The sequence below is a fragment of the Macaca mulatta genome, chromosome 3 (assembly GCF_049350105.2).
Source record: "Macaca mulatta isolate MMU2019108-1 chromosome 3, T2T-MMU8v2.0, whole genome shotgun sequence".
Classification (NCBI taxonomy): domain Eukaryota; kingdom Metazoa; phylum Chordata; class Mammalia; order Primates; family Cercopithecidae; genus Macaca; species Macaca mulatta.
This window is the reverse complement of record NC_133408.1, coordinates 183,970,950-183,994,862: the sequence shown is the minus strand read 5'-3', so window position 1 is coordinate 183,994,862 and position 23,913 is coordinate 183,970,950. Positions and strand designations below refer to the sequence as shown.

At 37.4% G+C, this 23,913-nt stretch overlaps 1 protein-coding gene and 1 long non-coding RNA gene across 3 annotated transcripts; one reads left to right on the top strand and one right to left on the bottom strand.

Moving 5' to 3' along the window:
* Positions 1 to 733: 733 nt before the first annotated feature.
* Positions 734 to 1,666, bottom strand: OR2A25 (olfactory receptor family 2 subfamily A member 25). Its single transcript, NM_001193974.2, is given in 1 exon segment — positions 734 to 1,666. A coding segment is annotated over 1 exon segment (933 nt).
* Positions 1,667 to 11,281: 9,615 nt separating this feature from the next.
* LOC144340008 (uncharacterized) lies at positions 11,282 to 23,770 on the top strand. Of its 2 annotated transcripts, none has more exons than XR_013415685.1 (3): positions 11,282 to 11,421; positions 12,332 to 12,438; positions 23,637 to 23,770. It is a non-coding gene; the product is annotated as an uncharacterized LOC144340008 (long non-coding RNA). The 2 variants fall into 2 exon arrangements; XR_013415684.1 differs by lacking the exon at positions 11,282 to 11,421 and adding an exon at positions 11,498 to 11,607.
* The last annotated feature ends 143 nt before the right edge of the window (positions 23,771 to 23,913 follow it).

Here is a 23,913-nt window from a genome sequence, read left to right as displayed (position 1 = left end):
TATTTTTTAAACATGGCACTTTTTTTTTTTTGAAATGGAGGAGATGGAGGAGATGGAGTCTCGCTCTGTCACCCAGGTTGGAGTGCAGTTGTGCGATCTCGGCTCACTGCAACCTCCACTTCCTGGGTTCAAGCGATTATCCTGACTCAGCCTCCCGAGTAGCTGGGATTACAGGTCTGCTCCACCATGCCTGGCTAATTTTTGTATTTTTAGTAGAGACAGGGTTTCAACATGTTGACCAGGATGGTCTCAATCTCCTGACCTCGTGATCTGCTTGCCTTGACCTCCTAAAGTGCTGGTATTACAGGCAAGAGACACCACGCCAGGCCTCAATATGGCACTTTCTAAATTTAAAATAATTAAATAATGACTTTGTTATCAGTCTCTCTTAACGCCTGTATCTTTATTCTACAAAAATTGGCCTTTGAGTCCTATTTACATAACAAAAAGATGCACATTTATTTCCAACTTTCAGAACATTTCACATAATTATATTAAAAGTATGTACACTATACAGCTAGTGTAAATATATTTTTTTAATTGTACAGCTCCGACCTTCAATGCTAGAGAGAGGAAAGCAGAATGGGCTTTCTCCGGAGGTACTCATAGGAACATTTCAAGAAGATAGAAGGGGTTCCTTAGAGTGTGATTTTGTATCCTGAGTAGGTATGGGTTCAGATGTAATCTCAAAGCCCTTTAGTAAACCCAGCTATTTTATTATTCTTTCAGGCTTTCATGAAGTTCTCTCCTTTACAAGCATCCTCTTTAGAACACCTTGGACTTCTTTGTTCCTAAGACTATAAATTAGGGGATTGAGCATGGGATTGAAGAGGCTGTGAAACAGCAGGAGATATTCCTTCTGCTCCTTGGGGCTCTCATATTGGGGCTCAACATACATGATGATGGCTGTGCCATAAAAGAATCCAGCCACACAGAGGTGGGAGGAGCAGATGGAGAAGGCTTTCTGGCGCCCCTCCCCTGACTGGATCTTTAGAATGGCACACAGAATATGAACATAAGATATTACAATAGAAAAGACGGGTCCCACCAGCACAGACAGTGCCCCTGCCAAAACCATTACCTCATTAATGTGGGTATCCACACAGGCAAGTTTGAGAACAGCCGTAATTTCACAGAAAAAGTGGTTAACTTTCTGGGGTCCACAGAAGGACAGTGATAGCAGTAACATTAGATGGACAAGGGCCAGTAAGACTCCTAAAGTCCAGGAAGTCAATGCCAGAGTGATGCAGACTCTCCAGGTCATGATGGTAGAATATCGGAGAGGGTGGCAGATGGCTACATACCGATCGTAGGACATCAGCACCAGCAGGAGACATTCGGTATGTGCAAAACTCAAAAACAGAAACATCTGGGTCATGCAGCCAGCAAAGGAGATGGGCTTGGCTGGATGCAGGAGGTTCACCAGCATCTGGGGCACTGTGTTGCAAGCGTAGGCGATGTCGACGACCGCCAGGTGTGAGAGGAAGAAATACATGGGAGTGTGGAGTCTGGAGTCCAGTGAGATGAGCCCCAGGATGGTCCCGTTCCCCAGCAGGGTGAAGACATAGAACAGGGAGAAGAGCCCAAAGAGGAGCATCTGAATCCTTGGACCAACAGGAAATCCCAGTAAAAGGAACTCTGTGATGGAAGTCTGATTTCCTCCCATTTCCCTGTAGAAGAAACAAGGAGCTCACCAAGTCTGAATGTCTGAGGCAAATGTTTAAGCATGCTGCAACTGTACGTATTATTGTTTGAGTGTTTCCTAAGAAAACACCTCCAATTATATTTTGATCTTAGTCACTAAGAGAAAATTATGCATTACAAAGGAAACACAAGGAAATTTTTTCACCTATGATAAATTCAATGTCAGTATGATGTTATAGTATTCATTACATCTTATTTTCAAATATACTTGCATCACAGTTCAAAATACGTTAATACTTAAGTTGCCTTCATAGCATGGACTCTTTCCTCAGTTTGTAATGATTACACCAGATGCTTGCCCTCTGTATTCCTTCATTGCAGGGTACTTATATCCATGCATGTGGAAGTGTGCTAGTGTCTATGTCTATATATAAGGATAGAAAGAGGGATGACAAACATGTCAATGATCCTGCTATCAGGTCTTCTCACCAATTTGTGCCTTTTTTATATGAATTATTTGTTAAACTTGTGATTTTTACTGATCGCATAATCTTGAATTAAGTTGAAAGAATGGCAGTTTGCCCCAACTTTGGCTGGATTTAAACAGAGATCTTTGTGTTTTGACTTTTGTACCCTTAGATGGTCTACTCTGTGTTGTCAGAATGTAGTTACCTGTCACCTTTCTTAGACTACACCCTTCTTCTACTATAAATGTGTATTTATATTATTTATTTGTATATATATTTTTTCTATTTTTTGCAAATTTATTTTTAACAATTTTTAATAGATACATAATAGATGTACATAGTTTTAGGGTACATGTGATAATTTAATATACTCATTTAATTTATAGAGATCAAATCAGTGTACTTGGGCTATCTGTCACCTTAAATATTTGTCTTTTCTTTATGTTAGAAACACTCAAATTATTCTCTTCTAGCTATTTTCAAATATACAATAGATTACTGTAAACTATAGTCACTCTTGTAATCTATTGAACACTAGGTCTTATTTCTTCTATGAAACCATATGTTTGTACCCATTAATCACCTTCTCTTTATGTTTCCCTTTTGCTACCCCTCCTGGCATCTGGTAACCGCCAATCTACTCTCTGTCTTCATGAGATGCACATTTTTAGCTCCCGCATATAAGTGAAAACATACAATATTTGTTGTTCTGTGCTTAGCTTATTTTATTTAATATAATGACCTCTAGTTCCAACCATGTTGCTGCAAATGGCAGGATTTTATTCTTTTACATGGCTGAATAATATACCATTTTGTGTGTGTGTGTGTGTGTGTATATGTGTGTGTATATATATATTTTCTTTCTTCATTCATTGATGAGCACTTAAGTTTATTCCATATTTTGGTTACTGTGAATAGTGCTGCAATAAACATGGCTGTGAAGATATCTTTTTGATATTTTCACTTCCTTTCTTTTGGATATATACCTAGTAGTGAAATTGTTACATATGATTTATTTATTTACATTTGGAAATTTCCAAAACTCTGCTATATTCCTACAATAATAAATGTCTACCCAGTACATACACACGAGTACATATATATATATATATATATATATATATATATATATATATATATATAAAATTGAATCTTTACTCTGTGTAATGCACTTGTTTTCTATTTTATTCTAGTCTAATCTAAATGCTGGCTGAATTATTTCATGATGGGTCAAAAAAACACTGATCTCTATCCAAAACTAGAGCTAAAACTCTAACCATATACTTATATTCATAGAATGTTTAACATATTTTATAGCTTCTTAACCATCATATAAAAATAAATAACTACTTATTATTATGGTGACTCTGTAGTTTTTTTTGTGGCCTATCAAATGTTTTAAAATTCTTCCAAAGCAAAGAGGGTATACTGAGGTTTGAATCATTGTAACTTCTAAATTGTTGCTTGGTTTTTTTTTCGCCTGACTCTACAGCCTTCTTTAGTCCATAATCCATCTGAATTTCACTAAAATAAAAACCTAAGAAAAATTCATAATTGAGTTGCTATCAATGAACTCCCCATTCTAATTTTCTGATAATATTTGAAAGATTTCATCAGCAAAAGTAAATAAATTTTTGTCTTGCTTTGAAGAAAGAATCGTAATTCAAAATAGAAATTATTTGGAAGATGATATTATCTTAGTCAAGAAATAATTTGATAATAATTGAAATTGCCTTCTTGAAAATTAGTAATTTTATTAGGAATGAAGTTGATTTCGGTGAGTGTTTTAATTCATAGATTAATTAACCATCTATTCAAGATGGGATTCCTTTGTCATGTGAGAAGTTGAACTAGAAGAATGCCAACATCCCTTCCAACAATAGGATTCAGTGGTCCTAAATGCATAGAAAAGTGTTACTCACTTTCACTTCAACTTTCTTGCAATATCTGAGGCCAACGAAGATAACAATGCTATTTCTAAAATTTTATAAGATAAAGGTACACAATAAAATAGAAGGACCAATGGTGTCATCTCATCTTCCCCCATCTCCGAGTAGCTACATCGCAAAATATAAATCCACAGGTATTAACTGAACATGTACTATGCTCTGCTATATGTCTTGACTGAGGGCATATAAGACTGTACTTGTTTGCTGCCACATGTAACCTGGTTGGATTGATAAGACTATTAAAAAGACTCACAAGTATGCCAGCAACCCCACTGCTAGGTATAAACCCCAAAGAAAGGAAATCAGTATGTCAAAGAGATGTCTGCACCCCTATGTTTGTTGTAGCACTGTTTACAATAGCTAATAATTGGAAGCAACCTAAGTGTCCATCAACAGATGAATGGATAAAGAAAATGTGGTACATATACACAATGGAGCACTATTCAGCCATAAAAAAGAATGAGATCTAGTCATTTGCAACGACGTGGATGGAAATGGAGATCATTATGTTCAATGAAATAAGCCAGGCACAGAAAGACAAACATCACATGTTTTCACTTATTTGTGGGACCTAAAAATCAAAATAATTGAACTCATGGACATAGAGAGTAGAAGGATGTTTACTAGAGGCTGGGAAGGGTAGCAGGGGTATTGGGAGGAGGTGGGGATCATTAATGGGTACAAAAAAATTAGAATGAATAAGACCTATTATTTGTTAGCAAAATAGGGTGGCCATAGTCAATAACTTCATTGTCATTTTAAAATAACTTAGAGTGTAATTGGATTTTTTGTGACTTAGAGGGTAAATGCTTGAGGGGCTGGGTGCCTCATTCCCCATGATGTGCTTATTTCACATTGCTTGCCTGTATCAAAACATCTCATATACCCCGTAAGTATATACACCTACTATGTACCCACAAAAATTTAGAATAAAAGGGACTCACGAATATGATAATTCTCATGTTTAAATAGCTCAGAAAAAAGAATTTCACATTTAAAAATAAATCCTTTGGGTCACTCTTCTTCTTATTGAACAGAAATCTAGTTTGCAGTCAATTAGGTCCATTGTTCTATAAAACCACTACTGAATTTCATGAGCAATAGCAAATTACAAGGAAACCCCCACAAACAACTATTTTTATGTTACAATTTAAACAAGAAATTCAACACCAAATGTATCAAAATAAATTATCTACATTAGGTATATCTAAAAGAGAAAACTTTTAAATTAGTAGCTAAGTCTATAAATAGCAGAAATTTGGCATTAACAGGTAAGAATTACATTTTGCATTGTGATTTTTTTATTAACAGTCCATCTGAAATTGTGTAATAAATAAAGATTGGATAATATAAAAACTTACATCAGGCTTAACAACTAAAAATGAGAAAACAAGCTGGATATGAGTTAGATAAAGCTTCACAAATTAGTAAAAAGCATCTGTAAGCTAGTGTTGAAACTCTTTCATTCCAAGATTACTGGGGGAAAAAGTGCCCCAATGGAGGTTGGATAGCTCTCAGAAAAGACATTATTCTCTGCTTAGATCAACCATGTCTCAGTATGCTATGAAAGTGTGTTGCAGTGCAGAGATAAAGACCCACGTGCATACTGCCATCTGCTCCTGTCCTAGGGAAAGGGGCTCTCACTGTACTTATCTCTCTGGTTTTCTCTGGAAGGATGTTGATGTCAAGATGTTGCTGCTGTTAATTTCTTCAGTCAGTGTAGGATTCATGATCGGAAATATAAGAAGGAATACAATTACTTCCAGGACCTCTTCCTACATTACAGATTCCCCAAGCTTATTGTAGTTTCAGGAACTCCAAAATATCCCCACCTACTAACCTTCCAAATAGAGTCACTTGTTTTTAGGGCAGGTGGAACTCATATAGATTCAGCCTCCCAAATAGAATCACTTGTTTCAGGGGCAGGTGGAACCCATATAGTATTCCCATCCCATGTTGGCTGAGTTTTATCTTCTGTGTAACCTGAACATATATTCCGTATTTTTTTCCATCAAGTCTCCACAAGGAATACAATTCCCAAAGTAGGACCAGGTAGCAAGAGCTATAGAAGCTGTGAGCAACATGTTAAGGGACCGGAAAGAAGGATAAGGCATCCCAATGGGATTTGTTAAACCCTTTTTGTAAGATTTAACTGGAACACAAACAAGGAAGGACACTTCTTACCAAGAAGCAATCCCTGTTCTTTAATTTCTGGTGCAAGGGGAGTGTGAGGTGGAGTGAGGAAGGCCATAATCCCTGAGGTCTGTGACTATTACTATTTTCTCTGTCTTCTGAGAATGAAGAAATAAAAATGAATTGACCCTATTTTATAATTTCAGGGAATGCAGCTGAGACAATATGATGGTGCCTTTGTGCTTTAAATTTTTCTTTTAGCCTTTTACCTAAATCCATTCTTATACTTAAATATAAAGGAGGCAGGGTATAATTTGCTAAGTTAAAGTTATTTTAATGTTCATGACCGCCAACTAAGTAAAAAACCTATTATTTTTACCTTGAGGGAGGTCACTTGTAGTAGGTTTTAATGTGCTTTTCCCCCATCAGACCTGTTCAGTAAGAGGCTTGTTGGTGACTGGTGTCCAGATTGTGTCCTTATATACTGGTAAGATGTTTCTTCCTCACATTGATGCCCAAGGGCATCTGATGGCTAGAGAGAAACAATTACTGTTACCCATATGTTGTTCATGGTCCAATTTATTAAATATATAAACTCATACATCTCCTCTTTTTCTATTTCTAATTTTATAAATATAAAATCCTTCTATATGCTTATAATATTTTTTGCCTTAAATTATATTTTATCTGAAAAAGATGTATTTTGTTTGGTAATAGCAATGCTGAACTTGGTTTACTAATACTTAGGCTAATTTGCATTTATGTTCATTTTTGAGATTTGTTCAATAAATCACTTTTCTTCTACTGTACTTTTCTAGTCTTGTTATCATTGTTATACTAGCCCTATAAAGCAAGCTGGATTGCTGTCCTTCTTTTGTCTATTCTCAAGAAGTTTTACATATTATGAAAATTAGCTGTTCCTTGAGGATCAGTAAAATTTGCCTTTAAAACTATATGGCATGGTGTTCTTTGATTAGTAGAAAATTCTGGTAACCAATTCAATTTTTTGAACATTAAGGTTTTGGATTTTCTTCTTCTACATAAGGAAGTTTAAGTAATATTTTCCAAATATTTTTTATTTTTCCATAAGTCATTGGGGTACAGGTGGCATTTGGTTACATGAGTAAGTTATTTAGTGGTGATCTGTAAGATTTTGGTGCACCCATCACCTGAGCAGCATACACTGCACCCTATTTGTAGTCCTTCATCTCTCGTTCCCATCCCTCTTTTTCCCCCAAGACCCCAAAGTCCATTGTATCATTCTTATGCCTTTGCATCCTCATATCTTAGCTCCCATATATCAGTGAGAACGTACAATGTTTGGTTTTCCATTCCTGAGTTACCTCACTTAAAATAATAGTCTCCAATCTCATCCAAGTCACTGCAAATGCCATTAATTCATTTCTTTTTATGGCTGAGTAGTATTCTATTTTACACACACACACACACACACACACACACACACACACACACACACACATCTCACAGTTTCTTTATCCATTCGTTGATTGATGGGTATTTGGGTTGGTTCCACAGTTTTGCAATTGCAAACTATGTTGCTATAAATATGCATACCCAAGTATCTTTTACATATAATGACCTCTTTTCCACTGGGCAGATACACAGTAGTGGGATTGCTGGATCAAATGGTAGTTCTACTTTTAGTTCTTCAAGGAATCTCCACACTATTTTCCACAGTGGCTGTGCTAATTTACATTCCCAGCAGTGTGGAAGTGTTCCCTGGTCACTGCATTCATGCCAACATCTACTGTTTTTTGAATTTTTGATTGTAGCCATTCTTGCAGGAGTAAGGTGTTATCACATTGTGGTTTTGATTTGCATTTCCCTGATCATTAGTGACGTTGAGCATTTTTTCATGTTTGTTGGCGGTTTGTATGTCTTCTTTTGAGACTTAGTTTAATTAAGTCCCAACTATTTATCTTTGCTTTTGTTGCATTTACTTTTGGGTTCTTGGTCATGAAATCTTTGCCTAAGATAATGTCTAGAAGGGTTTTTCCAATGTTATCTTCTAGAATTTTTATAGTTTCAGGTCTTAGATTTAAGTCCTTAATCTATCTTGAGTTGATTTTTTGTATAAGAGATGAGTATCCAGTTTCATTATACTACGTGTGGCTGGCCAATTATCCCAGCACCACTTGTTGGAAAGGGTGTCCTTTCCCCACTTTATGTTTTTGTTTGCTTTGTTGAAGATCAGTTGGCTGTAAGCATCTGGGTTTATTTCTGGGTACTCTATTCTGTCCCACTGGTCTATGTGCCTATTTTTATACCAGTACCATGCTGTTTTGGTGACTATGGCCTTATAGTATAATTTGAAATCAGGTAGTGTGATGGCTTCAGATTTATACTTTTTGGTTAGTCTTGCTTTGGCTATGTGGGCTCTTTTTTGGTTCCATATGAATTTTATAATTGATTTTTTCTAATTCTGTGAAAAATGATGGTGGTATTTTCATGGAGGTTGCATTGAATTTGTAGGTTGCTTTTGGCAGGATGGTCATTTTCACAATATTAATTCTACCCATCCATGAGCATGGGATGTGTTTCATTTGTTTGTGTCATCTATGATTCCTTTCAGCAGTATTTTGTAGTTTTCCTTGAAGAGGTCTTTTGCCTCCCTGGTTAGGTATATTCCTAAGTATTTTATTTTATTTTTTTGCAGCTATTGTAAAAGGGGTTGAGTTTTTCATCTGATTCTCCGTTTGGTCACTGTTGGTGTATAGAGGAGCTACTGATTTGTGTACATTAATCTTGTATCCAAAAAGAATTTGTTGAATTCTTTTATCAGTTTAAGGAGCTTTCTGGAGGAGTCTTTAGGGTTTTCAAGGTAAACGATCGTATTGTCAGCAAACAGTGACAGTTTGACTTCCTATTTATCGATTTGGATGCCCTTTATTTCTTTCTCTTGTCTGATTTCTTTCTCTTGTCTGATTTCCAGTACTATGTTGAAGAGGGGTGGTGAGAGTGACAGACCAATAATAAGCAGCAAGATTGAAATGGTAATTTAAAAATTACCAATAAGAAAAAGTCCAGGACCAGATGGATTCACAGCAGAATCCTACTAGACATTCAAGGAAGAATTAGTACCCATCCTTTTCACACTATCCCACGAGATAAAGAAGGAAGGAACCCTCCCTAATTCATTCTATGAAGCCAGCATCATCCTAATACCCAAAGTAGGAAAGGACATAACCAAATAAGAAAACTACAGACCGAGATCCTTGATTAACACAGATGCTAAAATCCTTAACAAAATACTAGCTAACCGAATACAACAACATATCAAAAAGATAATCCACCATGATCAAGTGGGTTTCATACCAGGGATGCAGGGATGGTTTAACATATGCAAGTCAATAAATGTGATACAACACATAAACAGAATTAAAAACAAAAACCACATGATCATCTCAATAGATGCAGAAAAAGCATATGACAAAATCCAGCGTCGCTTTATGATTAAAACTCTCAGAAAAATTGGCATACAAGGTACATAACTCAATGTTTAAAAAAAGCCATCTATGACAAACCCACAGCCAACATAATACTGAATGGGAAAAAGTTGAAAGCATTCCCTCTGAGAACTGGAATATCTTCAAATCTTTTAAAGTTTTTGAAATATGTTTCGCTTATAACTTTATCATTTAAAAACATCTACCTCTTGTTTCTATAACTTTTTGTTCCTAATAGTCTACATACACACTTTTTCCCCCTTTTTTTTGATCAATTTTATTAGTATTTTTTGAAAAAGGAACTAGGATTCTATTTTAATAATGTTCATAATTCTTTATTTTTTCAATAAAATTTGCTCTTATATAAATTATGTACTATTTTTATTTTAATTTTTGGTCATTGTATGTTTCTGAGTTGAATATAACTTATAAATCTTAGTTTTAAAATAAATGTAATTTTAGCTATAAATTTATTTTCCCCCACCATTTTAGCCACATATTGACTTCATCTTCAGAGGACAAATTATAAAGAAGTACATTTTTAGGTTTCTAAATATTTTTGTTACCTTTCTATTGTTAATTTTACATTTATTGTCTATCACCTGTGGTAAGAGAATGAATCCTTGTGGTATCGATTCTTTGAAAATATGAGGGGTTTTATGTTTTGTATATATTTGCTTTTTGCAATTGTTATATTGACTTTAATGTATATGCTTTATTTTGGGGGATGCAGGAATCTTTATGTATCTATTCGACCAAGCATGTAAATATTTGTAGTTTTGATTTCCAATTTTTGTCAGGATTATCAATTTCTGAGAGCATTTTTCTAATTCCCCCACTAAGAAGTTGGGTTTGCTAATCTTTTCATTGCAATTCTATCTTTTTCCTATTTCTACATTAAGGTTATATTGTTGTATATACACATTTATGATTGTTACATATTCTTGATAGAGTTTTACCTTTAATATTATGGAGTACTTCTCTTCATACCAATTAGTGTGTTTGCCTGATATAAACATAAGTGCAAACATCCAGCTTGTATTTATATTGCCGCATCAACTTATTAAATGTTTGCATAGGCTATGTTCTTCATTATCATATTCCCAGCCTTTCTTTGTGGTTGTGTTTTAGATAGTCTTACAAATAATATATAACTGTATTTTATGGGCTTAAAAAAGACAAAATACAATACAATATGAAAATGGGAAAATATAATCAATTTTCACTCAATGTAAATATTGAGATATTTGGGCTTTCTATTATTTGCGTTTTGTGTTTAGCATCCTATTACTTAGCTTTTATATTTGTTCTCTCCTTCTGCTAGTTTTATAAAGAGGTGCTATAAGATTGTCAATCCTGGCTCCCACTTATTTTGCCTCCTCATCATTTTGCCTTCGCTTGGCAGTCAATTCCTAAATTTCTTTGGCATGTTCATTTAGCATACAAGTAACGCATACACCAAATTATAATAACTGACTTGCCTTGCAACACACCAGATAAAAAATATTTTATGTTAATGCTGTTTTTAAACTCCCATACACGGCGAAATTTTTTAAAAATTACTTGGATAATTGTTCCAAATTTCTAAATGTTTTTCTAACTTGTTTTTGAACGAGCAGGAATCCACTAGGAAAACAAAGCACTCTGGTACTTCAACGGAGAATTTAGATAAATACGTGGTTAAATGGACATTGAAGAAGGAAAGCAGCAACAAAGAAGCTCTCAGATGAACAGACAGCACAGAGTCAGGAAAGAGCAGAGGTTAGGGTGATTACAATTTACAGGTTCAGAGGAGAGACCATGTGGGAACTTCAACCTCTGAGGAGAAAGTGCCCCCCACAAACCCCACTAAAACTACCGCCCCAGGTTGGGAGTGATGAGGCAGTTTTCTGGGAACTGCCCAAGTGAAGAGTTGAGGTAACACGGAAAAGAGCAGCAAGCACACAGGTAGGAGCAAGTTCCTTTTCCTCCTCAACGCTCCCAGTTTCCTCTAGTGCCCCCTATTGGTAGAACCTAAATGGAAGTCATCCGAGCAAAAGGCAAAGGTTATTTGTGGACTTTCAGCTACCACTAAGATAGAGTGAAAGGATGAGTTTGGAGCAGAAAGACTAATTCCTAACTTAGGAATTAGTACAGTATCCCCCTTTGGCAACTCAGCATTTATAGACATACTTTTATATACATTTAAACATCTAACCAATAACAACTTTATGATTTAGTTAGGTATGATGCAACTAGCCATACTAAGATGTCTCTACCTTTTAATTGACACAAAATCCCAATATTCATTGTATCCACCTCTAGAGGACTCACAGTATGCACTTCTGGCTGATGTTAGTTATTATAGACCTTCTCTATAGGAAGTGTTTTTCACCATCTACTGATTTCTGGATCATATCACTTTCTGCGGCAGTACTTTGATTTACTCACTAAGATCATGCCTTTTTTAATCAAATTGCTCTTTGGTTACTCATTACCCTTTCAGTACCACCAATGACAAAAACATCTCTTTTAAAAAACTAAAACTTTAAGAACCGATAGCATGGGCACTGCTTTTTTTCCTCTTTTGTATTTACCGAATCCTTCTTCTAAGATATAAACCTTTCTCGTAAGGAAGTTTCTCCCTTTGTCTAGCTTACTAATTTTCTTTTATATCATTTTATTCTTCCAGTGCTCCTATACTGGTACTCTAAAGCCACTTTGAATTTTCAAACCACTTTAATTGCACTTTGAATATCTGAGCAAACCTGATCTCCAGATACAGACACATCTTTCCAGGTACGTGTTTTTAAAATTGCTTTCTCATTCTCTGGGTTTACAGTAGTTTCTATTGATCATTTCCTTCATTAAACAATATAAGTGATATATCTTCTCGGGAGTTACTTTGACTCATTTTACATGTATATTAATAAAATATTCCATATTTTCCTGTGTAATCTATAATTTGGATATCTTACATTGAAGGGACAACTATGTCATTAAAAAATTCTGAGCCCTCAGTGATGGAGTAGGGGTGGAGCATTGTGAGCCTGTGAGCAAACTGCATAAATTCAAGGTCAGTATCTCCATAGCTCACTTCAAGAATGCAGAATGGAATTTAGGCCAGCCAGTCTGGTGTTACCCACTATGGTGTGGCACCAGAAGTTTAAAGGTGCAATGTTACTAGTGCATAAAGATACTCTAATGCCTTGAAGTTTAAACTTCCCACCTTTAAGATTTCTTAAAGAACTAAAAATAAAACTACTATTGAATCCATCAATCCCAATACTGGGTATCTACCTGAAGGAAAATAAATTAATATATCAAAAATATAACTGCATTCATGTTTATCACAGCACTATTCACAATAGCAAAGATATGGTACCAACATATAAATTGGTACAGCAGAGAGTGGGACACTGCTATAAGGATACCCAAAAATGTGGAAGTGACTTTGAAATTGGGTGACAGGCAGAGGTTGCAACAGTTTGAAGAGCTCAGAAGAAGACAGGAAAATGTGGGTGTATTCATCGGTTCTTACACTGCTCAGAATTTTTTAATGACGTGACTGGGGAGACCTCACAATCATGGCAGAAGGCGAAAGAAGAACAAAGGCACATCTTACATGGTGGCAGGCAAGAAAGCAAGAGAGACTGGGCAGGGGAAACTCCCATTTACAAAACCATCAGATTTTGTGAGACTTATTCACTACCATGAAAACAGTATGGGGGGAACTGCCCCCATGATTCAATTATCTCCACGTGGCCTCACCCTTGACCTGTGGGGATTATTATAATTCAAGGTGAAATTTGGGTGGGGACACAGCAAATTCATATCAGTGGGAAAATTTGGAACTTCCTACAGACTTGTTGAATGGCTTTGATCAAAATGTTGATAGTGATATGAACAATGAAGTCCAAGCTGAGGTACTCTCAGGTGGAGATGAGGAACTTGTTGAGAGCTGGAATAAAGGTGACTCTTGCTATGCTTTAGCAAAGAGACTGGTGGCATTTTGCCCCTGCCCTAGACATCTGTGAAACTTTGAACTTGAGACAGATGATTTAGGGTATCTGGTGGAAGAAATTTCTAAGCAGCAAAATATTTAAAATGTGACTTGAGTGCTGTTAAAAGCATTCAGTTTTATGTATTCACAGAGATATGGTTTGAAATTGGAACTTATGTTTAAAAGAGAAGCAGAGCATAGAAGTTTGGAAATTTTGCAGTACGACAATCCAATAGAAAAGAAAAACCCATTTTCTGGGGAGAAATTCAAGCCTACTTCAGAAATTTACATAAGTAACAAGGTTCCCAATGTTAATCACTGAAACAATGGAGAAAATGTCTCTAGGGCATGTCAGACACCTTCATGGATGCCCATCCCATCACAGGCCCAGAAGCCTAGAAGGGAAAAATGGTTTTGTGGGCTGGACCCAGGGACCCCCTGCTCTGTGCAGCCTTGGGACATGGTGCCCTGCATCTCAGCTGCTTCAGCTCCAGCCATAGCTAAAAGGGGCCAAGGTACAGCTTGAGCCATTGCTTCAGAGGGTGCAAGCCCCAAGCCTTGGCAGCTTACACATGGTGTTGCACCTGTGGGTGCACAAAAGTCAAGAAATGAGGTTTGAGAACCTCCACCTAGAATTCAGAGGATGTATGGAAATGCCTGGATGTCCAGGCAAAAATCTGCCACAGGGATGGGGCGTCATGGAGAACTTCTGCTAGGGGAGCAGTGTGGAATGGAAATGTGAGGTTGGAACCCCCACACAGAGTCCCCACTGGGGCATTGTCTAGTGGAGCTGTGAGAAGATGGCCACCATCCTCCAGACCCCAGAATGGTAGATCCACCGACAGCTTGCACCATGTGTATGGGAAAGTCACAGACACTCAAAGCCTCCATGAAAGCAGCTGAGTTGGGGGGCTGTACTCTGCAAAGCCACAGAGGCAGAGCTTCCTAAGGCCATGGGAGCCCATCTCTTGCATCAGTGTGACGTGGATGTGAGACGTGGAGTCAAAGGAAATAATTTTGGAACTTTAAGTTTTAATGACTGCCATATTGGATTTTGGACTTGCATGGGACCTGTAGCCCCTTTGTTTTGGCCGATTTCTCCCATTTGGAATGAGTGTACTTACCCAAGCCATGTACCTTCGTTGCATCTAGGAAGTATTAATAACTAACTTGCTTTTGATTTTTACAGGCTCATAGGCAGAAGAGACTTGCCTTGTCTTAGATGAAACTTTGGACTTGGACTTTTGGGTTAGTGCTAGAATGAGCTAAGACTTTGGGGGACCATTGGAAAGGCACAGTTGGTTCGGAAATGTGAGGACATGAGATTTGGAAGGGGCCAGGGGTGAAATGATATGGTTTGACTGTGTCCCCACCCAAGTCCCATCTTGTAGTTCCCATAATCCCCTGTCATGGGAGGGACCTGGTGAGAGATAATTGAATCATGGGGGTGGTTACCCCCATGCTGCTGTTCTCTTAATACTGAGTGAATTCTTACGAGATCTGATTTTTATTTTATTTTTGAGACAGTCTCTCTCTCCGTCACCCAGGCTGGAGTGCAATGGCATGATCTCGGCTCACTGCAACCTCTGCCTCCTGGGTTCAAGCGATTCTTCTGCCTCAGCCTCCCGAGTAGCTAGGACTACAGGCACGTGCCACCATGCCTGGCTAATTTTTGGATTTTAGTAGAGATGGGGTTTCACCATATTGGCCAGGCTGGTCTTGAACTCCTGAATCGTGATCCACCCACCTCGGCCTCCCAGAGTGCTGGGATTACAGGCGTGAGCCACTATGCCCGGCCGATCTGATGTTTTTTTAAAAAGCTTTCCCTGCTTTGCTTGGCACTTCTCCCTGCCGCCCTGTGAAGAAAGATGTGTTTGCTTCCCCTTCTGCCATGACTGTAAGTTTCCTGAGGCCTCCTCAGCCATGCTGAACTGAGAGTCAACTAAACCCTGTTTTAAAAATAAATTGCAGTCTCAGGTATGTCTTTATTAGCAGCACGAGAATAGACTAATACAACACGTGTCCATCAAGAAATGAAAGTATAAGAAAAATGTATTATACATATATAACGGAATACCATTCAGCCATTAAAAAAGTATGAAATCATGTCTTTTACAAGAAGATGGAAGAAACTAGGGGTCATTATCTTAAGTGAAACAAGCCAGGCACAGAAAGACAAATACTGCATGTTCTCACTCATAAATGGGTGCTAAAACTTGTATTCACATGGAAGTAGAGAGTAGGATAGAAGAGGGCGACTCATAGGGTGAAGGTGTGGAATGGAGGAGGATGATGAGCAATTGGTTAATGGGTATAATGTATATTATTTGTGTGATAGATTTCCTAAATGCCCTGGCTTGATTACTATGTAATCTATGCGTGTAACAAAATTGCACAAGTACCCCATAAATGAGTACAAAGAAAAAGAAAAAGATATAAAGTTCCCACCTGTAGTCCTGTTTGAGAAATGCAATCCAAACTGACAATATTGTTCTACAAGCTAATACCTAAAAGATCAAATCCTGCTTCAACTTGTTTCAACTACAACTCCAGACCAAGCTTCACCTATCAGAGTTCAGGTTATAGTATCCTACATGTTACGGTCCCCACAGCCAGTATCCCCTGAGACACCTGCATGGCAGGCATTTGTTTAAGACCCTAAACAGTCTGTCCTCTGCTTGTGTAAGGCCATAAAGCAGCTTGCCTGCTTGCTAAGGTCTGTGTTGCTTTGACTAGATAGAAATAGTCACTATTATGTATAAAAAGGCAGGTGCCTTAGGACAAATCTGCCCCAAACTGCAGTGACTCACCAATATTGTCCATTATATGTGGTCAATATGTACTTAACTCTAAGTCTTAATGCTGCTAGCCAATGTCACACTAATTAAAAGCCAGTCACACAATTACAAAAATAGCCATTCACACAGCATCGACAATTGTAGGTAACCTAGATTGGTAATCGAAATGCCAACAACTTCCTTAACCTGAGTTGAAAGCCTGGATACCAGCCGCTTGGGTTTTCAAGGATAGCCATATATAACATTCCTTCGTATCACTCACATTGAGCACTGATTGAGATATGGATACAAGAATTAGGCAGATAACAAAATATAGCTTTTATTATTGAAAAAAGTCAGCCAGGCACGGTGGCTCACACCTGTAATCCCAGCACTTTGGGAGGCCAAGGCGGGTGGATCACAAAGTCAAGAGATCGAGACCATCCTGGCCAACATGGTGAAACCCCATCTCTACTAAAAGTACAAAAATTAGCTGGGTGTGGTGGTGGGCATCTGTAGTCCCAGCTACTCAGGAGGCTGAGGTAGGAGAATCACTTGAACCCAAGAGGCAGAGGTTGCAGTGAGCCGAAATCACACCACTGCACTCCAGCCTGGTGACAGAGCAAGACTCTGTCTCTAAAAACAAAACAAAACAGAAAAACACAAACAAAACAAACAAAGAAAAAAGACTTGATAACGGATGTGGCTTACATGTGATACTCAAAAAGGTTTGCTAATTCCTTACCCTGAATTGAACTTACTGCCTTGCCATAGGCAGTACTGTAAAACCAAAGGCCTCTTCTACAAGCCCCAATCTGTGTTAAATTCACAGCATAGAAGGACAGAGGAAAATGTGACCTTCCTGCAGATGATTGACACTCAAAGGGAAGGAGACAGGAAGATGGAGATCTAGTTTGTGTTGATTTCCTTCTCACAAACTGACAAATTAGAAAGAGTACTCTACTCTAGGTACAATCCCCTTCACTTGGATATGAGAAGCCAGGCCAGAGGAAGTTACTCCCGACCCATCTCCACCATACACCAACACCCCCAACATGCACGTTACCCCCCGTAATACTTTGTAGAGGATCCTAAATATTTTACTACCATTTCTAGAATAAGCTTCAGTACACTTTGAGGACACTCTGGATTTTATTTTGTAAATATAGGAGTTTCCCTGTTCAATAATAATGCTTGTTTTCATATGGATTCTCCTACAGGTCAAATCAGGACCTGTGAGACTTGTAATCTTATGTCTTGTTCTTGTACTGTTACCTGACTGATATATAAAGAACATGGTAATCCTATTCTACAATATTAACATTTTAAATCTATTTCTCTCAATAATTTTTAACAAGTTTAAATTTTACTGTCAAGATAGTGATTTTAAAAAGATAACCATAATATGACTAGCTTTCTTTTAATTGTCACATAATTTGTTTTCAGATCTGCAAACAAGCCAATTTTATGAACCTTAAATTTGAAGCTACAGAAACTTCCCAAACTTTTACTTGATTGTAGTCAAAGTAAAAATAGGTTTTGCAGTAGATAAAATTATTACAAAAGATTACCTCTCTATGACAAAGTGAACATGGTTAATGCAAACTGATTTAAAATTATTTCAGTTGGTTCTTCTGGAAAATATTTAACTAAACAAATTTTGGGCCCATAAATGCTTCTGATAAATTTAACAGCTATAGTCTTAAAGATACTGAACTAAAAGAATCCAAAAGAAGAAATTCATATAAAAATGGACAAACATTACAAAATTTACTACAACTGTATATTTGACACAATGGCACATTATCAAAACCTCAAAGTAGAATGAACTTTTTAAAAGTCATCTTTTCAACAACAACAAAAAAATTTTACTTAACTCTCCCTGGAAGTTTCAAAGAGTGGGTTACATGCTGTTGGGTATCACTTTATTCTCCTTTTTTTCTTTTCTCTCTTCTTCATTTAAAAAAATCTTGTTTTCTTCCTTCAGCCTCTGAATCTTGGGCTTATCACAGTCATCCTTACTGTTTTCAATGGCTTCTCTCGTTAATTATATTATCAATCCCAGAGCTACACTAAAAAAAATAGTATCCTAATTCATAGTCTTTTTAACTTCAACAGCAGCGGACAGGTCGCCACTCTCGAGAACTTCAGAGAGACAAAATTATTTGAAATGAGAATCACTAGAACTCTTTCTACTCATCGAATGGTTCCGCATACTTGGCATTTCTGCTCTTCCTCCATAGTTTTAGAGTGACTTTCTTGTCATTCAATCTTTCTGAAACACTATGTGGCCTATAATTTGGGGCCTACCAGAGGAAAAAAAAAATGTAAGAATCATCTGTGTTTGACCTCATTTTATGTGCCATGGGTAACACTTCATTTGTTAAACACATACTGAGTTCATGGAGAAGTCCTGCTGGAAGGCATTTAGGCTTGCCAGTATCTGAATTTGTTTTACTAGAGGATCTTTTAGGACTTCAGGATAGGACTATGATGTTTATGAGGCAGGATTCCAAGTAGCTTACCATTCTTAAAAACTGTCAACAGAACATAAGGTATTTCTTTAAAGCAGTGGTTCTCAACATTGCACCTGGGGAGCCTTAAAATATATTGACACCTGCACCCCACCTCCAGAGACTGTGATTCAATTTATCTGTGTGTGTCCACATAGCGGGAGCCTGAATAACTCCAGGTGATTCCAATGGTCAGCCACGGGTAAGAGCCACTCCTATGGTTTGTTTTTATTTCCACCTTTTCTCTTCCTTAGGTTTTGCCTTTTCTTTCATTCTTTCCAAAATTCCCACTACTCCTGGTTTCCATTACCTTCATCTTCTCCATTTTCATAAGCTACACTGATGTATTTTACTACTTACCTAACAGGTCTAGAGAGATCATTATATTTTCTTTTAGGATCATGAATTTCCTCTGATTTGGGCTCATTCAACTTGAAGGCTTTTGATGGCATTAACTGTGTATAATCCACTATAGACAAGGGCTGAATACTGTCATAATCATTTCTTTCATGGTTAATAAAATAAACACCCTCAAATTAAAGGCAAACTCCTCAATCACAAATTGAATGCCCTCAAAGGAAAAATGGAGGTCCTTAAAGATATACTTATTCTGCCTCCTCATAACCCCCTTCTCTACCTCCTCCGATACTCTGACTCTCTCTCATCATTTCTAGCCCTTTCCTAACAAGATTCCCCCTCCTCCTTATTCTTCTTCTCGATGGGCCTATGCTGTCTCTTCAGGTTCTTCAGGCTCATAAGCTTGTTTGGTGTATTAGTCTGTTTTCACACTGCTATAAAGAACTCCTTGAGACTGTGTGATTTATAAAGGAAAGAGGTTTAATTGAGTCATAATTCAGCATGGCTGGGGAGGCCACAGGAAACTTACAGTCATGCTGGAGGTGAAGGGGAAGCAGACACCTTCTTCACGAGGTGGCAGGAAGGAGAAGTGCCCAGTGGAGGGGTAAGAGGCCCTTATAAAACCATCAGATCAAATGAGAACTCACTCACTATCATTAGAACAGCCTGGGGGAAACTGCTCACATGATTCAATTACCTCCACCTGGTTTCTTCCTTGACAGGTGGGGATTGTAGGGATTACAATTCAAGATGAGATTTGGGTGGGGACACAAAGCCCAATCATATCACTTGGCTACTTGCCTCCACCAACACTTTCCCCTCCTCTCTCCAATGTCTTCTAATGCTTGTGTTGGCCAAGCCATCAGTGGCCTTCACAGTGCCTGGGTGAAGATTATGGGAGTCAGGCAGCAGGTTGGGATAGCTGCTGAGCTGACCAGTGACTCATGTGGCTGTAATCACTAGGACAACAGTCTTGTATCTGTCTGAAAGGCTAGTGAAGCCACTGAGGAGTGGATGCCAGACCTTTTGGCTGCTACAACTGTAGCAGAGGTGGGGGGCTCAAAGATGGCAAATGTGATCTACTTTTGAATTTTTCACACACACTAAATTATAAATTTTTCTAATGCTATCTACAATTACTCAGCATTTTCACCTTTCTAATCAAGTCAAGGGCTTTACCATGATTTAATTACTCATTGGTATTATTTCCATCAACCTGTTATGGCAGCTAAGAGCTTTTTTTTTTTTTTCATATAAAAAGCTATTTTGTTTACATTCAACAATTCTATTTACTAATATTATTTATCAACTTGTATGCTTCACATGTACCCTATATACTTTTATTCTGTTTTTACCTTTTTTTAATTCAACAATATTTATTAATAATTCTGTCAAACATCTAAGGGAGGTAATTTTCCTTAGACTTTGTTTGAAAACATTTTCACTTTTCTCTTTTTCTTGAATGATAGTTTAACTGAGTGTGAAATTGTAGAGTAACAGTTTTCCTAATCCTTTTGAGTATTCCCTTTTGGCATCTGTTTTGCTGAGGGGAAGTCCACTATTATTTGATATTCTTTTGTAACTATTCTTTTATTCTCTGAAGGTTTTATTATTTTCTTTTCCTCCTTAATGTTCTGTGCTTTCATTATGATATGTCTAGATATGAATTTATTTTTATTCATGTGGCTTGATACTCAGAGTATATTTTGTTCTGAGAATGTATGTGTTTAGCCATCAGGAAAAAAATTCAGCGATAATGTCTTATCCCATTTACATCATTATTTTTATATCCTTATAAGACAAATAGATATTATATCTGAGTCTAGAGTCTATGTGCTTTTTATTCCATTTTCTTAAAAAGTAGTCTCTGTTGCATTTTGGGAAAATTGTGCATTCCATATTCTATTTCACATTTTCCCCCTAATGTGCTCCATCTAGAATTTATCCTGTTAGTTGAATTTTTTTCATATTTAAGAAGAGTTGGCCGGGTGTGGTGGCTTACGCCTGTAATCCCAGCACTTTGGGAGGCCAAGGTGGGCAGATCATGAGATCAGGAGATAGAGACCATCATGGCTAACAGGGTGAAACCTCATCTTTACTAAAAATACAAAAAATTAGCTGGGTGTGGTGGCGGGTGCCTGCAGTCCCAGCTACTCGGGAGGCTGAGGCAGGAGAATGGCGTGAACCCGAGAGGTGGAGCTTGCAGTGAGCCGAGATCACGCCACTGCACTCCAGCCTGGGCAACAGAGCAGGACTCCATCTCAAAAAAAAAGAAAAAAGAAAAGAAAAGAAAAAAAGAAGAGTTAGTCCTTATTTCAGGGAATGCATGTTTTATTTCTAAGCTCTGTAATTGTTATCTTTTGGGATCCATCTGTTATTTTCTAATTATTTTCCTTCTTAATCCCTGGCCATCTAAAATAGTTGGCATATCTTTAAGAAATATTTTATGCATTTAAACATACACATAAATATTTATCAATTGTTCATTCCTGAACATGCACAATGGACATCATCAGAAGTGAATTTATTTTCCAGTTGTTGATATTTTGGACTGCTTCTCTTGGCAGCTTCTGAAAATAGATTTAAAGACCCAGTTCTCTCTCCATTTCTCTCTCTCTCTGTCTCTCTTCCTCCCTCTTCTCTCATCTAGACACTCAGGGGTTGTCTTGGCCCAGCTCTTTGGGCTTCCTATCCATACCCGGATCTTACATTAATAGTTTAGAACTATGTGCCTATAGTTAGACTGAGTATATTGGGAATCCCAGCACTGAGAGTGAATGGCTAGATTCCACATTTGGTTGCAGTGCAGGGCCTGGGTTCTCGCAAGTCTTCAATCAGCTATATGGGGAAGAGTACATATTTTGGCTCTTCATTAGCAAGCAAAGGAAGTCAGTCCCTCCCACCCTCCTCCATATCTTATTTTCAAGGAAGGTGCTAAGCCTCAGTTCCCCATTATTGGATGAAGCACTTTAATATCTTTAGTTTCCAAGAGCAAAACTATTTCCACTCAGGCCAACTTACAAACAGTCAGCTAACCCATGGCTTCTGCATCACTCACACGTCTGATTTTATGTTTTGTTTCTGATCTGCAGAGATGTTTATCTTGCCTTGGGAGCTGGTTTTGTCTTTTTCATTTCCTCTCTTTGTGGTTTAATCTGTCACTGCTTTGTGGGTTTTTTCATTTGTTTGTTTGTTTGTTTTTTCAGAGACGGGGTCTCACTCTGTTGCCCAGGCTGGAGTGCAGTAGCATGATCATAGCTCACTGCAGCCTCAAACTACTGGGCTCAAGCGATCCACCCACCTCAGTCTCTTCAGTTATTGGGATTACATATGCAAGCCCCTGTGCATGTGTTTAAGGCAAAAGTCATTGAGCTCCTATCACTGAATATCAGGCTAATATTTTAAAATGTGAAACGCTGTATATCTAGAAATAAAGTTGTGATGGCACTGTGGGAATAAAAGTGTGAGAACTACAAGTATGAAGCTTATACAACAATTTTTTCCTACTTGAATATTTTCTTTTGATGACTCTGCTGAATCCTTGGAAGAACGAGACAGGATTTTGACACAGAAAAATTATTTTCTTAGAGTTACCATTTAAAAATATTTAAATAATTACAAGTTTGTTTAAAATCAGGTTAAACTCCTCCCCTCATTAAAAAAATGAAAAAGTTTATTATGAAATCTTAAATTTTCAAGATTGAAGAGACATTGGAAAGACTCTATTGCAAATGCCTGTTCAGCATATTTATATTTTACTCAACCTTTATGTTTCTGTTTATAGTAAGGCTGCGCACCAATTCACAAGACCTCATTGTTGCATAACTTATAATGTTCAAAAACATTTTCTCATATTGATGTTAATTCCACTTTTATGTAAACCTACTTTTTGATTTTTTAGGGTATTTTCCTCCACTTTGAGGAAGGCAATAAACAACTATGTTTGCCTCCTACAAGATTCTCTGTGGCACATATGAAGACAATTATCCTGTTTGCTTTTTGCCTCCTTTTTTCCAGGCTATGGAAACACAGTCATTTCCAAAATTATTTATGGCTATGTACTCATTTATTTGCTCAACTATATATTTCTTTCCTAATATGATTAGTATCCAGGGAGATAGTAAGGCCAGGGAGACCAATATAAGGAGATGGCTACCATGAGTGCCGAAATTTCAGCCAACTAACAAGGTGTCACCAGGGTGAGTTTCTATCTCTACGTACAGAGACTGAGATTTCCTAGAGGAGCTATTCTAGATACACAGCTGATGAGAATTCTTAGTGTGTGGGTAGGAGAATGAATGTAACAAAGCTATGGACTAATTATTTTTGTATTTATTTCCTGTCTAGATGCTATCTCAAGAATCCTTTTGGAATTGAAGCTATACAGAGAATGTAACATTTTATGTAGGATTCTTCTTACAGTTTTGTCTACTAGCAGGAACAATAAAAACCATTTCATACCCAATCTCTTGTGCACCAACCTTCACCCTCCTTTGGTGGAGACCTTCCCCAAAATCACTAACCAAATAAAAGCAAAGACAGGCACAGAAACTTGCAAACACGAATAGCTGAGATTTTTTGAGAAACTTCCATTGTTCAGTAAATATAATAATAATTTATGAAT